At 40.1% G+C, this 17,952-nt stretch overlaps 1 protein-coding gene across 3 annotated transcripts in view; it reads left to right on the top strand.

Moving 5' to 3' along the window:
- ABLIM1 (actin binding LIM protein 1) overlaps nucleotides 1–12,145 on the top strand; it is a 160,550-nt gene extending 148,405 nt beyond the window's left edge. For 2 of the 3 annotated variants that reach the window (XM_072340080.1, XM_072340081.1), the window contains exons 14-20: nucleotides 243–290; nucleotides 2,489–2,635; nucleotides 4,100–4,191; nucleotides 4,315–4,402; nucleotides 5,383–5,444; nucleotides 5,759–5,819; nucleotides 6,585–9,514. In XM_072340080.1, the coding sequence (XP_072196181.1) occupies nucleotides 243–290; nucleotides 2,489–2,635; nucleotides 4,100–4,191; nucleotides 4,315–4,402; nucleotides 5,383–5,444; nucleotides 5,759–5,819; nucleotides 6,585–6,622 (536 nt within the window). In that variant the 3' untranslated portion in view covers nucleotides 6,623–9,514. Of the gene's footprint in view, nucleotides 1–242; nucleotides 291–2,488; nucleotides 2,636–4,099; nucleotides 4,192–4,314; nucleotides 4,403–5,382; nucleotides 5,445–5,758; nucleotides 5,820–6,584; nucleotides 9,515–10,503; nucleotides 10,585–11,891 lie in introns of those variants that run through there. The other variant, XM_072340082.1, reaches the window with a different exon arrangement.
- Nucleotides 12,146–17,952: the final 5,807 nt, after the last annotated feature.

The raw sequence follows: 17,952 nt of genomic DNA, 5'->3' as shown, positions 1-17,952 counted from the left end.
GAATTGTTCATGATTTGAATTCATCCATGTTACAGAATCAGCTCCAGCGGACTCCATACCACACGTCTTCTACTTGTCACTCGTTCTTATGTTTCCTTCAGACAATCTGATTCTGTATAATGCTGGCTTTTTATGTGCTACATCCTTAATTTGGTCTGTCTACTGTTTTAGTGTTGGTGTTACCTTTACCAATAACTGAAGAAGTTCTCCTATTAACACTTTTCTGTTTCTCCATTTTACAGATCAGGGTGTCAACATTTACAGAAAGCCACCAATCTACAAGCAACATGGTATATTATCTTTCTTTTTTTTTGTATTGAAACTGAAACACACAGACTACTGAAAAGCATTCAGTGTTTACTTTGAAAGCATCAAAAATTAGTAGTCCAAGCTTTAGAGAGCTTATGTTGCACGTCCAGTTGGATGATTGTGTTTTAAAGCATGTTGTTTTATTTGGATCTTATGGTTTAAGTCTTGGCCATGTTGCTGTTAACAGCAAATTGACATTAACTGGGATTTTGCTACCTCTTTAGCGTTGTGATGCCTTCCTGTATTTCACTTCTTTCAGTTTATGTTTTCAAAATGCAGATTTTGATCATGGAAAAAATGGATTAACAACAGTCCGTTCTTTGAGAGGAACTTAATGGATTATGTTTATTTTAAGCAGACATAGTACAGTCACTGATGTCAGCAACAGGAATGGTGGGGGTGTTACTGTCAGACTGGAATTCCAAGTGTACTGTGGCTTCAAACAGATACCTATAAATATTGAAAATGATGTAGGTGACTGACAGGGCTGGTTTAATTCTCAAGCCCTGTGAAATAGATCAGGTAGCACGGTATATCTGCTGTTCCAGTGTTTGGATTCTGAGTTGCACAACAGTATCCAACTCAGCTCTAATCTTTTTAGAGCAGATGTTGTTTTAGCAAGTCTGGAATAACAATGATGGCAGAAGCCAACTGCTTTGCTGGTCCGTAACACTGCAGAGCAAGGAACCTTTAAGTGTTTGCTATTTCCTTCATCTATCAATAGAAAACTTTAAGTAGGAAATTGCATGTAATGTGGTGAAAGAAAGGTGACTACCATGTTAAGACCTTTCATCCCTTTGCAAACTCTTTATCCAATGAAACTTATTTGGGGTAAGTAGCAAATTAGCTGTACTACAGAACTTAGGTGAACAGTTCCGTTCGCTGAGATGGTTAAGAAAGCCCAGGGAATCCATTCTGTAGATGGGAGTAAATATTGCTAAGAACACCACTGGAGTTTTATATCAGGTTTCTTTCCTCATTCTTTTTTTTAAGTTTTCAAATCTTATGCTTATTTTAGAAGTCTTAACATTACTTTTGTTTATTTTTATGGTTTTAATGTACCTTCTCATCTCCCATTAACACGTGAATGTTTAACCACTGACATCACCAATTCTAATAAGTAAGTACTCTTTGAAGTCATGCTTTTGTAAACTCTGACTAGCTTCCTCCATACCTTTAATTATGTTTAGAGTTTCCCAATCATGAACTTCTCAAAATTCCCCATGATTTCTAATATTGCTTCTCCTGAAGTACCCTGAATGTGTTGGATGAGTAACAAAGTACTTCACTGCTTTAACAGATGTCTTTCTGCTTAAAAAGGGATAAAGTACATTCAGAATCCCTTTGTCTTATATGGTGGCTTTATGTAAGAGAAGGGTGATTTGGACTAACAGTTTGCAGAGAAGAGATACTTAAGGCTGCTTTTAGTGCAAACTAAATCCTGTTGGATTTTATTCTTTTTTAATGTAAAGGTGTGAAAGCCATAATGCATGTTCTCACATGCTTTTAAGGGACTTTGGCTTTGACTGCTACCTTAAATGAATGTCCCACTGCTGATGCCTGTGGTTGATGAGGTACATTTCATTGGTAGTGCTGTCCCTACCAAGTTGATTTAAATGAAGTTTGGTAGTTAATAAATAAATTGGCATCTCCTTTTGCTGCTACTGCATGCTCATAATCAAGTGCATGCAGCAGGAAAGATACAGTTCCTTTGTTTGTTTGTTTTGCAGCTTTTCACAGAAGCATAGGAAATAATCAGCATCAGTAGAGTTAAAAATAATGCTGTTCCTCTGATCTGTTTGCTTTCTGACCCTAGAGGGAAGACAAACCAGTGCATAAATCTGATTTCACTGGTTATTTAAGAGATACTGCCAAATACTGTTAGACTGAATTTTCTCACTCTTGCCTGATCATTTTAATGCTCTGAAACTCTAGTAAAATCCAAAGCTGATGTAGGGTTATTTTGGGGGTGGGTTTGTTGGATGAGAAGGTTTGATTCCAATCTACTGGCAAGAGGAAAGCATTACTTTGTTTCCAATTGCAATTAGAATGGCAAAACATGAAAATGTTTGGATTTGAAAATGTCCTTCTTGTAAAGCATTAAATCTTGCCGAAATATGGAAACCCTTTATATTGATAATAGCTTATTACATGGCTAAGTTCCCTGATTGCCATCTAGATGCAGCTGCTTTGGCAGCACAGAGCAAGTCCTCCGAGGATATCATCAAGTCCTCCAAGTTCCCAGCAGCTCATGCACCAGCACCCAACGAGATACCAAAGATTGAGACGGACCACTGGCCAGGTCCTCCCTCCCTTGCAGCCATAGGTATGCAAAAAGAATTCTACAAGTGATGTGGATTACAAGGTACTGATCAGTAAAGTAGCTGTCAGAAGAGGTTATGAGTATTGTGTCTGCTCCAGGCGATTGCCAGAGTGCAGTTATTCTGGTGAGACCTCTGCACATCTCTGTCTTTATAGCTTAGTAGAGGAGCTTTTGAAAAAGGATGTTGGAAGTAATCACACAAATACTCATCTATAGAAACTTTATGTTAACTCCTGTATTGTGGCTTAAAAACAGTATGTTGTATCACACGTGCAGCATGACTTCTCTCTGTTATTGTCTATGTGATCTGTTAGTCCTAAGCTAATAGTAAATATTCACAGAAAGTGCCATTGCTTCCAACCACATGGCTGTTTTTATGACAAGAAGCAAGTACTGCAGCAGGGCAATTAATGGACTAAAGAAGTCCCATTTTGTCAGTTACTGTTTCTAGAGTCTGTCTTTTTCTTTTGCTCTGCAGATATTTTATTTCAGTCATGTTCATGTTCATTTTAAAACTTTTTTTTTGGTATTGTATTATTTCTGTTGATTTTGTTGACCCCTCCCCCCCACACCCCTTTCCTTCTGAAATATAGCACAGAATAAGTTATATAGCCTGGTTGATTTATGAAGTCATGTCAGGTATGCTGAAGGCCTTGCCTGCTTCAGGTTTTTGTGAAGGGATGTGAAGGAAACTGGATTTTGAGGAAGTGCAGGGAGAGGTGGCACAGGATGGGATTGCTCAATGATCAGTCAAAGGAGCTGTGTATGCAGTGGCAAGTATGTGAAGGCACAGTGATAGCATCTGTATACCTGGAACTCTCCTGGCAGTGCTTGTTGTAACCACAGTGTTGTTATGCCGTGTGTCAGAGGTGGAGGCTTTCCTGGAAATGTTGGCTCTTGACTCACATTCCTGGCAGTGGATGACAATTTTGGTTTGCTTATTTATTTTTTCCAAGTAAAACTGCTCTGCACATTGGCTCTCAGGTGACTTAGTTACACCTGAGAAACTAAACAGAACTTCTTGGAAGCTATAAAAAAAAAGTGCTCACTGTCCTATTTTATTCGGAAATAAAGACATTCTATAGGACTAAGCACTGAGAAACCTTCAACCCTCACATTTTTCACCTTGTTTTTTTTCTGAGTGTGATGCTTTGCTGCAGAACTAGGCTGAGCACAAGTGTCAAAACAGGAGTTCTTGTTGCTTTTTACTGTAGTCTTGCAAAAGCCTGACACCAAAATCATTGTTGCTTGCTTGGAAACCCATGTGCAGTTCAACTTCTTGTTAATTTTGTATGAAACATGATAGCTATAGGACAGGCTATCTGAGTGAGTTTTATGAAGGGCAAGTTTTGAGTAAGTCTTTTGAAACTGCAAGAAAATAGGTGTTTTTTTTGTTTATTCAGTAAATCAAACTGAGAAAGAACTGATACACAAAGCCTTCTGGTTTCTGTGGTTTTATGGAAGCAGGAGCGGACATGAGGCGCAGGTCAAGTGGAAGAGAGGAGGATGATGAGGAGCTACAGAGACGCCGGCAACTGCAGGAGGAGCAGCTCATGAAGGTTATTATAACCTTATCTTCATACTGCTTCCGAGCGCTATCCAAAAAATGCCCCTTGTTTTACATAAGCAATTTATGATTCCTCTGTCAGTTTTATTCATATACTTCTAATTGCTATCTATAGCTTAATTCTGGTCTTGGACAATTGATACTGAAAGAAGAGATGGAAAAGGAGAGGTCAGCCCTTTCTGCCAGTCGTTACGATTCTCCAGGTAATTCATCTAGGCAATGAAGCTATAATGAACTGTGACTATGGAATGCCATGTGGACACATATTCAGTGCTTTTCCAGTAGAGGGACCACTGGGAAATTGCTTGATATGTGTAAGTGGTATTCTGTTATTCTTCTGTGAAAAGGATGGGCTAATTCCTTGTTTTGCCCCCATTTCATGAAGTTTTGTTGGATCCTGTCATGTTCTCTGAAGTGTTGTATTATGTACGACTATAACATCAGATCAGGCTGCCACGTTCTCAGGTTTGTTTGAATTCAGCCATCACTATCTGTTCTGATCCTTGTTCTGGTTAAGTCAGGGCCAAAGCCTCTGTCAGTAGCAGTGTTACAGGACTTAGAGCCCTTTCTCCCTTGTAGCAAAACAAGTTCTGAACACAGAACAGTGTGTGCTATACATGTGTCTTGGCTTGTGCACCAGCGGAAGCTGAGCATATGAATGTAATAGTAGTTAAAGTAGTAGGAGTGAAAAGAAAGCTTATTAACGGTTTAGAAGGTATAGCAACATGTAACACAGGAGTGCCACTTTAGGAGAGTGAAATACAATGGATGTGTATGGGACACTTAACAGAAAGCCTATCCAGTCAAACAATGCTAATCTTCTTGGATTTTCCTTGATCTTTTTCTTTCTTGGTCTTATCATCAGAAATATGGCAATATTTTATCTGTCTGAGGGCTGAAAAGTTATTTTGCTCTCATTATTTTTTGCTTAGTGGAGGCTACTTTGATTCTGAGCCTGGCACCATGACATGATAATGTTGCATGTAGTTTACAAAGCATATGGAAGGTTGTAATGACTTTGGGACAGAGATGCTTCTTGAAGTCAGCATATCTCAGTTGGTTAAGCTTCCCCTTAGTTCTTCAATTGTATTTTTTTCCTTCAAGTTGATTTCTCAAATGTTCTTAGATTTGAGTTTCCATTAGACTGTTCTGTAAAAGATTTTTTTCCTTTCTTTTTCATCAGCCCATGCTTCAGCCTCCAAAACCTCTTCTCTTCCTGGCTATGGAAAAAATGGGCTTCACAGGGTAAGTAGGCAGCAGACATTTTGAGAATCAAAAAGTAACTTCAATCATATGTGGTATTTATGTATTTATTTCCCTATTAACTGTTTTGGATTTAAAGTTTTATTGAGCTTTCTTATAAAACAATCTGAAGTCAGGCAAAACCTTGTTTTCCTCCCCACAAACTCAGTGTTTAAAATGCGAGAAAGCAATACAAGAGGGCTTATGAAAAGTGAGGAAAGAAAAGCTTTAAACAATTTGTTACTTCTCTTATATCAACCCACTGGTGAAGCTGTGAACTGTGGATTTATGTGCGTGTCCTTCTTCTCCTGTTACAGCCGGTATCTACGGATTTTGGTCAGTACAACAGTTATGGGGACGTGAGTGGTGGTGTTAGAGGTAAGGATTTTTACAGGCCACTTCATTATGGAGAACATATTGCAATGACTGCTCATTTCTGCTGCTTCGTATTAAGATTGTGGATTTGCTTTCTATGTGCTAAGTGGTTTTAACTTCCTTGGGTAAACTTGATACTTAACTCAAACTCTGCAAGTACATGTTTAAACGTCCGTGTTTGTTTTGCTGTATCTTCTGTCGTCCCTGTTTTTGGCAAGGGCATGCTTTAGCATTGGTACACATGGAGAGCAGGTAGTCTGTAGTTAACTGGAATATGCATTGAATTAATATTTTGAACATGTTTGAGCTTAGTCGTGGAAGAGAGAGAGAGAGAAACAAATTTACCTTCTGAGTGAGGCTGATCCCTTCTGTCTTAGATACCTTATGATAAGGATCATAAGCTGGTGCTTGTATCTCTTTGTAGACTGTGGAGGAATCCTACAGAGCTACTTGTTGTCACGTGAATCGTGCTCTAAAAAGTTGAATATTAATTGGCTATTTATTTGCCTCATTATGGTTCACTGCCTCTAATGTTTCTAAAGCGACTTGGTTTTCCAGAGTGTGAAGCACACCTGAAGTGGTCTGCAATGTAGAGAGTGCTTTACTGTTCACAAAGTAAAACCTAAGGTAGGGAGGTTTGCAGACTGTATAGCATCAGGTGGCATTTTGAAATCTAGTAGATCACAAAGCACAAGGATTAAATGGCAGACTGTGTCTGGCTCCTCTTCAACACTCTGCAGCTGATGAGATTTCTCTTCTGTTTTTCAGATTTCCAGGTAGAGTACGGGTTTTCATCAATCAACTGACAACGGATTTAAAAGCATCCACTTTCTTTTTGAAGCCTGAATTTCTGCCACAGGGAGGGGTTTCTTAAGACATTAACTTTGATTTACCTGCATGTTTAATTATCACCACCACTGTAGACTCTTAATCAATTAAAAAACAGGCACAGTCTCGGATTCCTCCTGGTACTCCCCAGAACTGGGTTGAGAAGACTCAGACCAGTTCTGTGACTTTCTTTGTAAAATCCATTGTCTATTGAAATACGAGTTGCCTGCAATAGTTCTTTCTGAACAGCTGAGGGTGGATTTATCTCCAGCCTGTCTAGCACCAGCCCCAGAAGCACTTGGAAACTATTTTCTGGAGGCAATTTTCTTCCATACCAGGAACTTTTTTGACCTGGAATTTACTCTTCAGACAAGATGACTTATCTGTAGCTTTCTATATGCTACTACCACAGATGAGCTATTAAGACACATGCTTGCAAAAATCAACCCTTTAACCCTAAATCCTGTCTGAGGAATTTTTTCCAGAATAGTTTGAGACTGTGTGGCCCCTCAGCACAATCACATTATGAAGTGACAATTTTTAATGACTTGGATGTATTTGTTAATGACATATCAAAACTGTGGTGAATGGAAAGAAATAAGATCATGGGAGAAGAAAGGATTTGTTCATGTATTATATTCAAGATGTAATTGAACCTTTGTCAAAACAGCACCTTTTGACAACAGCTCTGTCCTTGTTCTTGTTCATAGTCAATATTTTCCATTGTAGAGACAAAAAAAAACAAACCACAGACAACCAAAAATAAAACCAACAAAATAGCATCTTGGCTGATACACTAAATGACATGGAGGTCAGACCAGGGTGCCTATATGTACTGTTGAGCGGAATCTGAATTTATGCTTCTCTGTATTTGTTCCAGATAAGAGCCTTACTTGATGACTGGGGCTGGGAAGGGCCTGCCATTCTCTCAGGGTCTCCAGGTCCATCTGGACAGTGGTGGGGAGCTATTGCCAGCCTCAGTAGTGTCAGAAAATGTAGTGGTAGAGAGGGTGGAAGGATGCCTCAGGAATCTGAGAAGCAATGAACAATAACCATGACAATGTCCTGTGTGGTAAGAGTAAGCAGTAAGGCTTGAGGGAGTCTCAGTGCAAATTCACCTTTGTTTTCACCACTACTTGAGTGCCTTTACCCTCTGTGTGTGTAACCTATGTCTGATGTATACCTGTATCTGATGCAGTCCCTTCCGGATGGTCATGTCCCTGGAATGAGAATGGACAGAGGAGTATCTATGCCTAACATGTTGGAGCCAAAGGCAAGTGCAGATGTTATTAACTTTCCTTCAAGATAATGAAGATTAGACTGTGAAATGCAGATAAAATACAGGAGATGTCTTTGTTCTTCTTTACCTCAACTCAATCCCTTCTCCCTTTGTGCCAAACCTTTCCCTTTGTGTTCTGGAATTTGCCTGTTTTAGGTATTAGTACTCTGGCTGAGGGCAGTCAGTGTGCCCTTTTTGGGTAGAGCAGGCTTTCTCAGAAACAAAATGAAGATAATGAAGGGCTCAATAAATAGCTATTTCTCTGTCAAGCTTTCAGTAGCCAAAATAGCAGGACCACACTTGACTGCAAAGTCTTGCATCTGTTAAGTTTGAAAAGTGATGCAGAATATTGTGGTTCACAACAACATGGCTGAGGCTCAACACAGATCTCTGGTTTGAAGCTAATGGTGCCTGAAATCTTATGTTATGTTGAATTCCCTACATAACTTTGTTACAATATTTGTTGGGAAAAAGAGGTAGTATCAGCTGAATATGAGTTAAGGTATAAATTAAAATGCTTTTGCTGCTGTGTCTAGAGGTGACTGAGTCAAAAATGAACATGATCTACAGAAAGGCTTCAGCCAGTGCTGTGTTTAAATCTTGCAACTTTCTCTGTTGCTGGTGAACCTGCTGAGAAATCATGGTTTTCCCAGAGTTACAAGGACCAGCATTCCTGCAGTTAAGTGAGGAGCTCTATTTGCAAACCAGATTACTGCTTGTGCTTCCAAGTGACCTCCAGACAAATTGTAGAAGGCAATAACCTTAGCTTTACGAGCTGAGACTCTAGTGCAATGTACATGAACAAATGTTTTATATACTATGTAAGTATAGACCTTGAGAACATCCCTGGCTTCTGAGATATTGCTTTTTTATTCCAAATAATTTCTTTTTTTCAGTGCAATAGCATTTCTTACAGCCTTCACTGCCATTAATGCATCCTGTTATCTGGAATGTTGTTGTGGGTTACAAATTCTGTCATATTACTAATGATAAAATTTGTGGGAATGTTCCTGAGATTACAGGTCACCTTCTGTTGATGTTTAAAAAGATGCCAAGCCCTGAGGTTGTGCTAAGTGGCAGTTTTGTTCATGTTAATGATGCAACACATATTTAAACCTGATCAAGTGGCTACTTGATGACCTTTAAGGTCCCTTCCAAACCAAGCCATGATTCTGTGAAGTGAAAAAAACAACAATTCAATGTTAGTCTGAAACACCTGGGAAGTAAAAAGTAGTAAACTGTAGAAAGTCCACATCTTATCAGGTGATTCACCAGAAAGGACAGAATTTGTGCATCCTACCACCCCACACCTTATTGTTCACACCTGAATATAAAGTGTACTCATTACCGTAGACCTTGACTTAAACTCTGCCTGTTTAAATATTTTGAAGAGTTACATTTCAGTTTCCTTTAATGCTGTATATGGTATCCATTTCCACTATTGAACATAAACAATGTAATTCCAAGTATAGACTTAATTGTATGATCGTGACGATGTCAGAATCTCCTAAGACTCATAAAGCTGGTATGTAAGCACACATTACTTAAATTATTATAATTACTTACAATAAACTCCGTGGTGTGTTCATTGGTGCCTGAATCTTATTTATTGTATTTCACTGGGGTAACTGCTTACAATGGAATTAATGTTATTGCTTAGTACTACCCAAAAGCTGATCTAGTGGAATTTCTTCTGTTGTTAAAATAATTAATAGAGTTTGATTATAGATAAGCTACTTGTCCAGGAGAGTTTTGGTGATGTCATTCAGTGGGCAAGTATCTGGCTAAAATGGTTTTGTTTGCCAGGAATGGTTTTAATCCATATGGCTTTCTGAAATCCTCTTTAACCATCACTGTTTCTGTTGCATTAAGCTGATGAGACCCACTGACGTTAAACATTTTACTTCGTACTTAGAATCTATATAAGTAGAAGAAAAATTAAATAATTTATGCATCTAAGAATTAATTGTTGGCCAGTAGCTGATTTGTATAAGTGCTGGATGTTCTTTGAAATGTAGAAGGAAATCAAGGGAAGTGTAATGGGAGATGTACGGGACAAATACTCTTCTGAAGCAGATGAAGATGTGTAAGACAAGTATGTCTACAAAAACATCTCTTTAGTCCATGTATGTATGTTCTTTAACTATCCAAACAGGCAAAGAAATTCATTTGATAAATTTTGCTGAATGCAGTAGTCCCCACTAATTAATATCTTGCTTTTTCAGACTTACTCTTCCTTCAGATGGACTGTCAGATGTATATTCATGTACTTTTATTGGTCGTTCGAATTTGTTTTCTTAGAGCTGTCCACATTTTGGTAACCATCAGCCAGACCAATGAGTGACAAATCTGTGTACTCAGAACCTCAAAAGCGTGAGGCAGTTTGATGTTGATACTAAACAAGTTCCTGCTCTGTCCAGACTGGCCTTTCATGCATCTTTCAAAAAAAGAAATACTTTAATTTCCTTTGAAAAGGAAAAAGAATGTTTGCGTGGTTGTGAAAATAAGGCACGTTGTGTTCTTCTTGTTTTAAAATGTAAATACCTCTCTTTTTTCCCCCCCTTTATACATTGTTAACAGATTTTTCCATATGAAATACTCATGGTGACCAACAGAGGGCGAAATAAAATACTAAAAGATGTAGACAGAACCAGGCTGGAGGTAAGAGAAGCAAGTTCCTAAATGCTTTTTCCTGCTGAAGTTGTTTGTTGTTGCAGACTTGAAAGCTCAAACACTAACGTGTGGGTCCTTGTTAGACTAACAGTATTTCTCAGCAGTAAATGGTGAAGAAGGAATCAGATGGGGAGGAAACAGCAGCTTCTCAGCAAGTGGTGCCAGGCCAGGAGTCTCGCATCTCTGAGCAGGAATGGCTCTGTCTCCCTGCTCCTGGGCAGAGCTGTTCACAACCCCCTTATTTTTCAAGCCATTATTTTCATACTTGCAAATTGGTAAAAAGACCAAAATTGGTCAAGAATTTTGCAGTCATAGGACCCATGTTAGAATGGAGCAAAGCTTTGTCTGGGCTTGGATTGTTTCTTAGTGAAGCATCAGTGCCAACCACCTTTGAGAATCTAAAATCTTTTCTCTGATTCACTGGTAAGTCCTATGCGTTAGTGTGACTCATTATGCAAAAACATGAGGATTTAAATTTCTACTAACAAATAAAAGTTGTCTACCAATCTGTGTATTACACGTAAGCAGCCTTTCTTGGTTGGGGATGTTTAGGTTACTTCTAGTTAATTAATCTTGTGGCGATGCATGAAAGAAGGCACAAAAACTGGGGTAAGTACCCACTGATTTACATTTTTAGATAGCGATCATGTATGGACCTATTGAAAAATCAAGATGGTGTTATGTTAACACCAGAAGGAGGGACTTTCTCTGCCCAGTGCACTCTAGAGCAGAGGCATAACAGAGGTAATGCACGCAAACACATATTTCAGTTGTTGTAGAGAAATGTGCTGAGCAGTTGGGCTGTCCAGCCATCTTTCTTCTCAAAGTTTGCAATGTAGCACGTTCAGCCTGCAGCCTCTTCAACAAAGCTCTCCTAAAACCCAGAGCCTGCACTTCTGTGTGTGAATAGAGATGACTAGCTAAAACCTGGAGAGGGGCATGCAAGAGCTATTTCTTTTCTGTTATCTATCACTGCATGTTGGGTAACTTCAGACAACCTTTTTTTTCCTGTCATGCTCATTCATCAACTGAAATAGTTCTTCCAGTCCCCTTTGTAACCTTTCAGTTGATGTTACAAATGGCCAAATGTCATTGGTTCACTGAGAGTCTAGGTTCATTACAACTTGGCTACATGTTTTGGTATTTCATCAAGCTTCTATCACTAGATCTTGCAGTGGCATCTAGAGTGACATGAAATCCCTTAAGGCACTCCTGTCTCCTATTGCATCTCTTTCAGCTTTGACTGACCATTGCCTTTTCTCCCTCCCCTCTTTTTTTTTTGTCTTTTTTTAAAGCGTCACTTAGCACCTGAAGTTTTCCAAGAGATATTTGGCATGACGATACAGGAGTTTGACAAGTTACCTCTCTGGAGACGCAACGACATGAAGAAAAAAGCAAAACTCTTTTAATCTCCCTTTAAACAAACAACTAAAAATGACACGTAGGATATTCTATCATGCAATTCAAGCTATGTGGAAGCAGCCACTTACCCACCAAACAGGGAAAATCGCATAGTGGCACCTCTGCACACAGCAATTGAACAAGATGATCCTTTGCCCTCCTGGAACACAGGGAGAAAATCTCTGGGCTCAGAAACAACAATTTTCAGAGGTGTCGGCCTTTTACATGATAATATACAAGATAGCAAACTTTTCTTCTCCCTCAATGATATTCCCTTTACTTCTCTCCATGACATGATGGAACTTTATTGCTAGAGCCAGGAAGTGCCCTTAGGATGCCTTGTAGACTAAAGTAATTGTAACCACTCCAAGAACTGGAAAAGAAATATATATATATATAATATATATATATGTATGTGTGTCTGTGTGTGTGCGCACATGTATTTATATCTACTCATCTGTGTATGTATGTGTATATTGTGTAAATATGGGGAGAAAGATAGATATTCCATAGTGAAGGAGAAGCCCTTTGTAACACATCCATGTGGTCACGTCCAGTCCACACAACTGTTTCTTCACTGGCAGTCTTTTGAAACTGCATCTTCTTTGTGTGATTCTATCTGCAAAGGTGGGCACTTTGCTCACCCATGTGCATACCAGTTGAATTCTCAGAAGACGGACTCCCTGTACATATTTGCTAGGATATAGGAAGTGAATTGCTGTGTTTGTTGTTGGTCTTCCCTCTTTCACACTTTCTGCTTGAATTAATAAGGCTGGAGCTTAACCAGTCAAATAACGTTAGATCACCTAAGTAATGGGAATGATGGAGAAGAGTCAGTTTTCTTGTAATTTGGTCTAGGAGATGGGTGGGTGAAGGTGGGAATGACAGAGTGAGAAAATGCTTTTTAAAGTGTGCCCTGGTTCACACCCAGAGATTTTGGACAGACTCCTTGCTAATAATTAATTACAACAAAGCTCCTTAGACTGCAATGGATTTTACGTCAGCAGGGAAGATGGTTCTCTGCAAGCCAACATACATTTTCATCCCTCTTTAGGAGGAATGTTTCTGACTTAAAAGGTACCATCAAGGTGCCATGCTCTGCCAATAGAGGCTTTTTGATTAAATTGCAGCTGCTGTTGTCTGTATGGCACAGTGCATGGGGCCAAGCACTCTCTTCTTAGTTAAAGTAGTTTTTCACTTCTGCTTGGAAAAGAAGATGAAGTATCTTTTTTTTTTTCCTCTCTTGAAGCTTCAAAGCTCCAGCCTTGGTTAATTTTATTTCCCTTTGTGCCTGACTTGGTTTATGAAGACAGAGAAATCATGCAAGGTGGTTTCTGAGCTGCATTGAACTCCTTATTGCTTTCAGTCTTCTTCCACTATGTTGCAGCTTGAAAAATTACTGCCTATATATATCTTAACTGCTTCTGGGCAGGTCCTATACAGAGAAGGACACAAGCACCAAAGTAAGTGAATGAATGCATTGTGGCTGCAGCATCAGCTTTTTCTCTTCCTTGATGCTTAACTGCCAATGCAAACTGCACTAATGACCATCTCCTAGTATTGGAGAAAGTCATTTAGGTTCTGTGTCTGTCAAAGAATATCAAGGTTTCATCCTTAATGCAGAAACTTTTGGCACTGGAGACATCAGAACCTTTGCATTTTCTGTTAGATTAGACATTAGACTTAAATCTGGAAGTCAGGAATAGGAAACAGTCCCATGTAGTTGTGAGGTTCACTATCACTGTGTTGAGTTCTATATGTCACCAAATGGCATTTCACCATGAAATATGCAGGACAGTCCACATCCTGCCCACCTTTGCTGGTTAAGGAAGTCCTGTTAGAGCAGATCACTGTAGTTCATGTGCTCCAAGCTCTGGAGCTAAGTGAATGGTGAGTGCAAGGGGCGTGCTTGAGAATGTTCTCACATGCAGACCTGGCAGCATTGTCCCCACTGAACACAGGCACTCACTGAACGCTCTACCACACGGTTGGGTGTGATTTAGCTCTCTGGACTTCACTTAGATTACAGCAAGAATCAGTTCAACATGTTTTGCTTCGTTTTTCAGAACAAGCATCTGAAATGGCTTTAGAGAAACACTGAGAAGCAGATGGGAGCTGGGGGCACTGGCAGCTGGAGATGCATTTTTGAGTGATTGCTGAAACCACATCCATGCAATGGAAGGACAGAAGCATTTTGCAGTCATAAGCTTTGTGAGCACTAGTCTCTGAAATTCAGTGTACGTTACCTGCAAATCGTGCTTTTATGTTGGGAAGAACACTTGGATTTGATCATTTGAAGTATTAAAATCCTCCAGATTTTACTAATCCATATCCTGTAGGTGATGCTGTGCTGCTGCCACCCAAACACAGTGAGTTTTGTAGGTATCACAAATCACCTTAACAAACAAGCATTTCTGATACAATGTCTGCTGTCACAGATGTGAGCTGCCGGCCTCCAGCTTCAGGTTGTTGAACTGTGTATGTGAATATCCTACCCAGTCATTTCAGAGATGACTAAGCCGGGTTGTCTTTTCTCTCTCTCCTCAAAACAAACAAACAAACAAACAAACAACAAAAGAGAAAAAAAGGCCTCCAGCCTTTGAAAAATGACAAGATAATTTGTGTCTGCCTCATCAGCTGAGAATTTAAAGTTGTAATTGCAACATGGGTAGGAATGAAGAGAAGCCAGCTTAGATGCTGCAGATACAATTAATCTCCTAACTGGATTTTTTGGGCTAGTGCTGTTTCACATCTTGCTGGTGTGGAGCGTAGTCAGTTCACAGAGGTGGTACTGCTTTATTTCTGATTGAGACCATGAGGGTTTTCTGAGCATTAGTATCATGCCTTTGCCTAATTCCTCTTAACCATCCCAGGCACCTATAGGCAGACACACCCTGAGAGATCTCACACCCTGAATATGCTGCAGCCAGCCAGTGAGTTTCTGCAGTGGGCTCTTAGTGGTTGTCACTGCAGCACTTTCTCAGCTTTAATCTGCTCTTCCCACCTAATAAAAAGGGAAATGTAGCCCCAGGGAGAATCGTCTTCGTAATCAGTGAATCATTTTCCTAGTATCAATCCAGTAGAGTATTGTTTGTTGGGCAGCTCTGCACTGTTGGACAATTCTTTGTAATTCCCCTCTCAATATTCCCCTGTGGCTGATAAATTTGAATACTGTAATCTAACTTAGAGCTTTGTAACTAGACTTTAAATTATTCAGTAAACATTTAAGTGTGTACGAATATGCCTTAAGTACACACTTAAGTACTTCTGTCTCCTGCAAAGCATCTGAGCTTCTGATGAAGTCCTACTGAACAGTGCTGTCAACAGTGTCTCTGCTGAGAGGACTGAAAACTGATTATTGCTTGTTTATTTTCCCCTTCTGCTTTAAGGATGATAAGCAAAGACCTGTAAAAATAGGTGTGAAGGATGGAATTAGAAAATAACCATACATGTGTGCAAAACTGAATTATATACAGATGCAGCTGAAATGCAATGCGAGAAGTTAACCTGCAATTTCCATCTAGCTGTGTTAAATAGACAGCCATAATCCTGTGATGAAGGTTGTCACTTATGGATGCTTGGTTCTGTGATCTATGGAGTGTGCAGGAGGCAAGGTCACTTTCCCACTTGAGAAAGCAAATTTGGAAATTACTGAACTGCCCACTATTTCTCAGTGAAATTACATGATCTGTTGTGGCCTCTGTTTAGGAAGCTGAATGTTAGCACCTCAACTCTGACAGTGTCCCATCCCAAGCTTGCTAAACTTTCTATACAGCTGGAAGAAGCTCACTCACAGAACTTCATGATTTTGTTCTTTGTTACCATTTCACGCTGGTGTCATTTAGGAGATGTTTTAGTGGCATAACTCTCAGAAACACATTCTTGTTTTCAGTTTGGTTAGTAGCCTTTCATTAAACGTAGTTTGTGATGCATCGTGCACATAGCTGCAGTGTGCTGTGGAAGGTTAGACTAGGAAAACAGGAAGTTTCTTAATAGCTGCATGTGGAGGCAAGAGAGCTCTGTGGCTCCAGTAATGCTTTTAGTCCTGACAAGACAGATGTCATCTCGCCTTACCAATTTGTTTGGTCCCAAATCTATCTGGGCCTAGCACTGAAATGCCCAGTACTCTTCCCTCACTGCAATTAGTCTGAAACTAGACATGTTTTGAATTGAAATCCCTTTCTGTAAGCCCTTGCTGGTAATATCAGAGGGTAGAGAAGTATTTAGTTCTGGAGGAGGATGGGTGGAATAACCATAGAATCATAGAATATCCCAAGTTGGAAGGGATCCACAAGGATCAGCAGTAGGTCAAGGGTGGTGGTCCTGCTCCTGCACTCTGCACTGGTGAGAGCTCACCTGGAATACTGTGTCCAGATGTGGAGTCCTCAGTACAGGAGAGACACAGACCTGTTGGAGCACATCCAGAGAAGGGCCATAAAGTGATCTAAGGGATGGAACACCTCCCCTGCAAGGACAGGCTGAGAGAGATGGAACTGTCTCTGGGGAGACCTGAGAGCAGCCTTTCAGTATCTAAAAGGGGTCTGTAAGAAAGAAGGGGCAGACTTTTTAGCAGGGTCTGTTGTGGTAGGACAAGGGGAAATGGTTTCAAACTAAAAGAGAGGAGATTTAGATTGGATATAAGGAACAAGTTTTTTACAGTGGTGAAGCACTGGCACAGGTTGCCCAGGGAGGTAGTAGGTCATCATCCCTGGAGACATTTGAGGTAAGGCTGGACCAGATGCTGAGCACATGGTGGAGCTGCAGGTGTCCCTGTTCATTGCAGAGAAGTTGGACCAGATGACCTTTAAAGGTCCCTTCCAACTCAAATTATCTATGATTCAATGATCATCTAGTCCAATCTTGATTTCTCCAGAGTGCTGGAGTGGTGCTTAGCAGACTTAGAAGGAATGCATGTCAGTTTGTATTGTCTATTTCAGACTGTGGAGAAGTCAAGTTTGGAGCATCTGTGGATTATGAGCATCTTTGCTCAAGTCAATGATAATAATGGTGCATAAAATATGCAGGAAGGAAGAAAATCTACTGATCTGTGCTGAAAAGCCAGTCATTCCCCAGCAGACTCTTACGGTTTGGTCCCACAACCCTGTTTCTTATTTGCTTTGGCCCAGGTCATGGTCCAGTTCTTTACCAACACATCTGCTGGAGCCCAGCATAGTCTTCACTTTAGACATGGAAGGAGTGATCTTGCCAACACATGGTATGACTTTACACCACTGCTATGGAATGAAGAGCCTTTCTCTTAGTGTAGAAACACTCTTATCTCTGTGGGTTTCAGGATTGTTCTTGCTGGTGAGTTTATTTTCTGACTTCTTCCACACAACTATTTTGTGGTTGATAAAGCAGAAAACAAAAAATCTGTTACAATGCAAGGATGCTGAGATTTTAGTCAGACAACTCTGCTGGCAGGAGCTATGTGATGCTGGCAGTTAGCATAGAGGGAATAAGTGTTATTAATTTTAATGCGAGCATCAGTGCAGGAAGTGGGAATCTAATTGGCCATTAATGTTGTTTGCCTGTATGCAAAATAAATTATTTGTTGCCCAACGGGCTTCTAACAGGGAAATAGATTTCTGCTAATGATTTCCTCAAAAGTGCTTGTCCACGTGAGGAGGTGCTCCTTCCATGTGCACCATGATCTTTCTTTTGAGGTAAAAAGAAATGACTGAAGGCAAGCAGTAAGCTGGTATGCTAGAAATCACCATAGTTAATATGAGTGCTTCTCCCAGAAATCACCATAGTTAATATTGAGTGCTTCTCCCAGGACTTGTAAGGCTGAGGCCCACAGGACCTCGCTCCTAGGCATTAGAAAATGAAGTGTAGAAAGACATGAAGAAGCAGAAGCAAATCCCAGCGGTGCCTTACCGGGCTGTGCCTGGCTCCCTTGGGTGCTCTGACTGGTCCCCCACTGCAGTCAGTGGATTCTCTCACTGACATCTG

Source organism: Excalfactoria chinensis, chromosome 6 (assembly GCF_039878825.1).
Source record: "Excalfactoria chinensis isolate bCotChi1 chromosome 6, bCotChi1.hap2, whole genome shotgun sequence".
NCBI lineage: Eukaryota > Metazoa > Chordata > Aves > Galliformes > Phasianidae > Excalfactoria > Excalfactoria chinensis.
The sequence above is the reverse complement of the archived record's forward strand: the minus strand, read 5'-3'. Positions and strand labels throughout refer to the sequence as shown.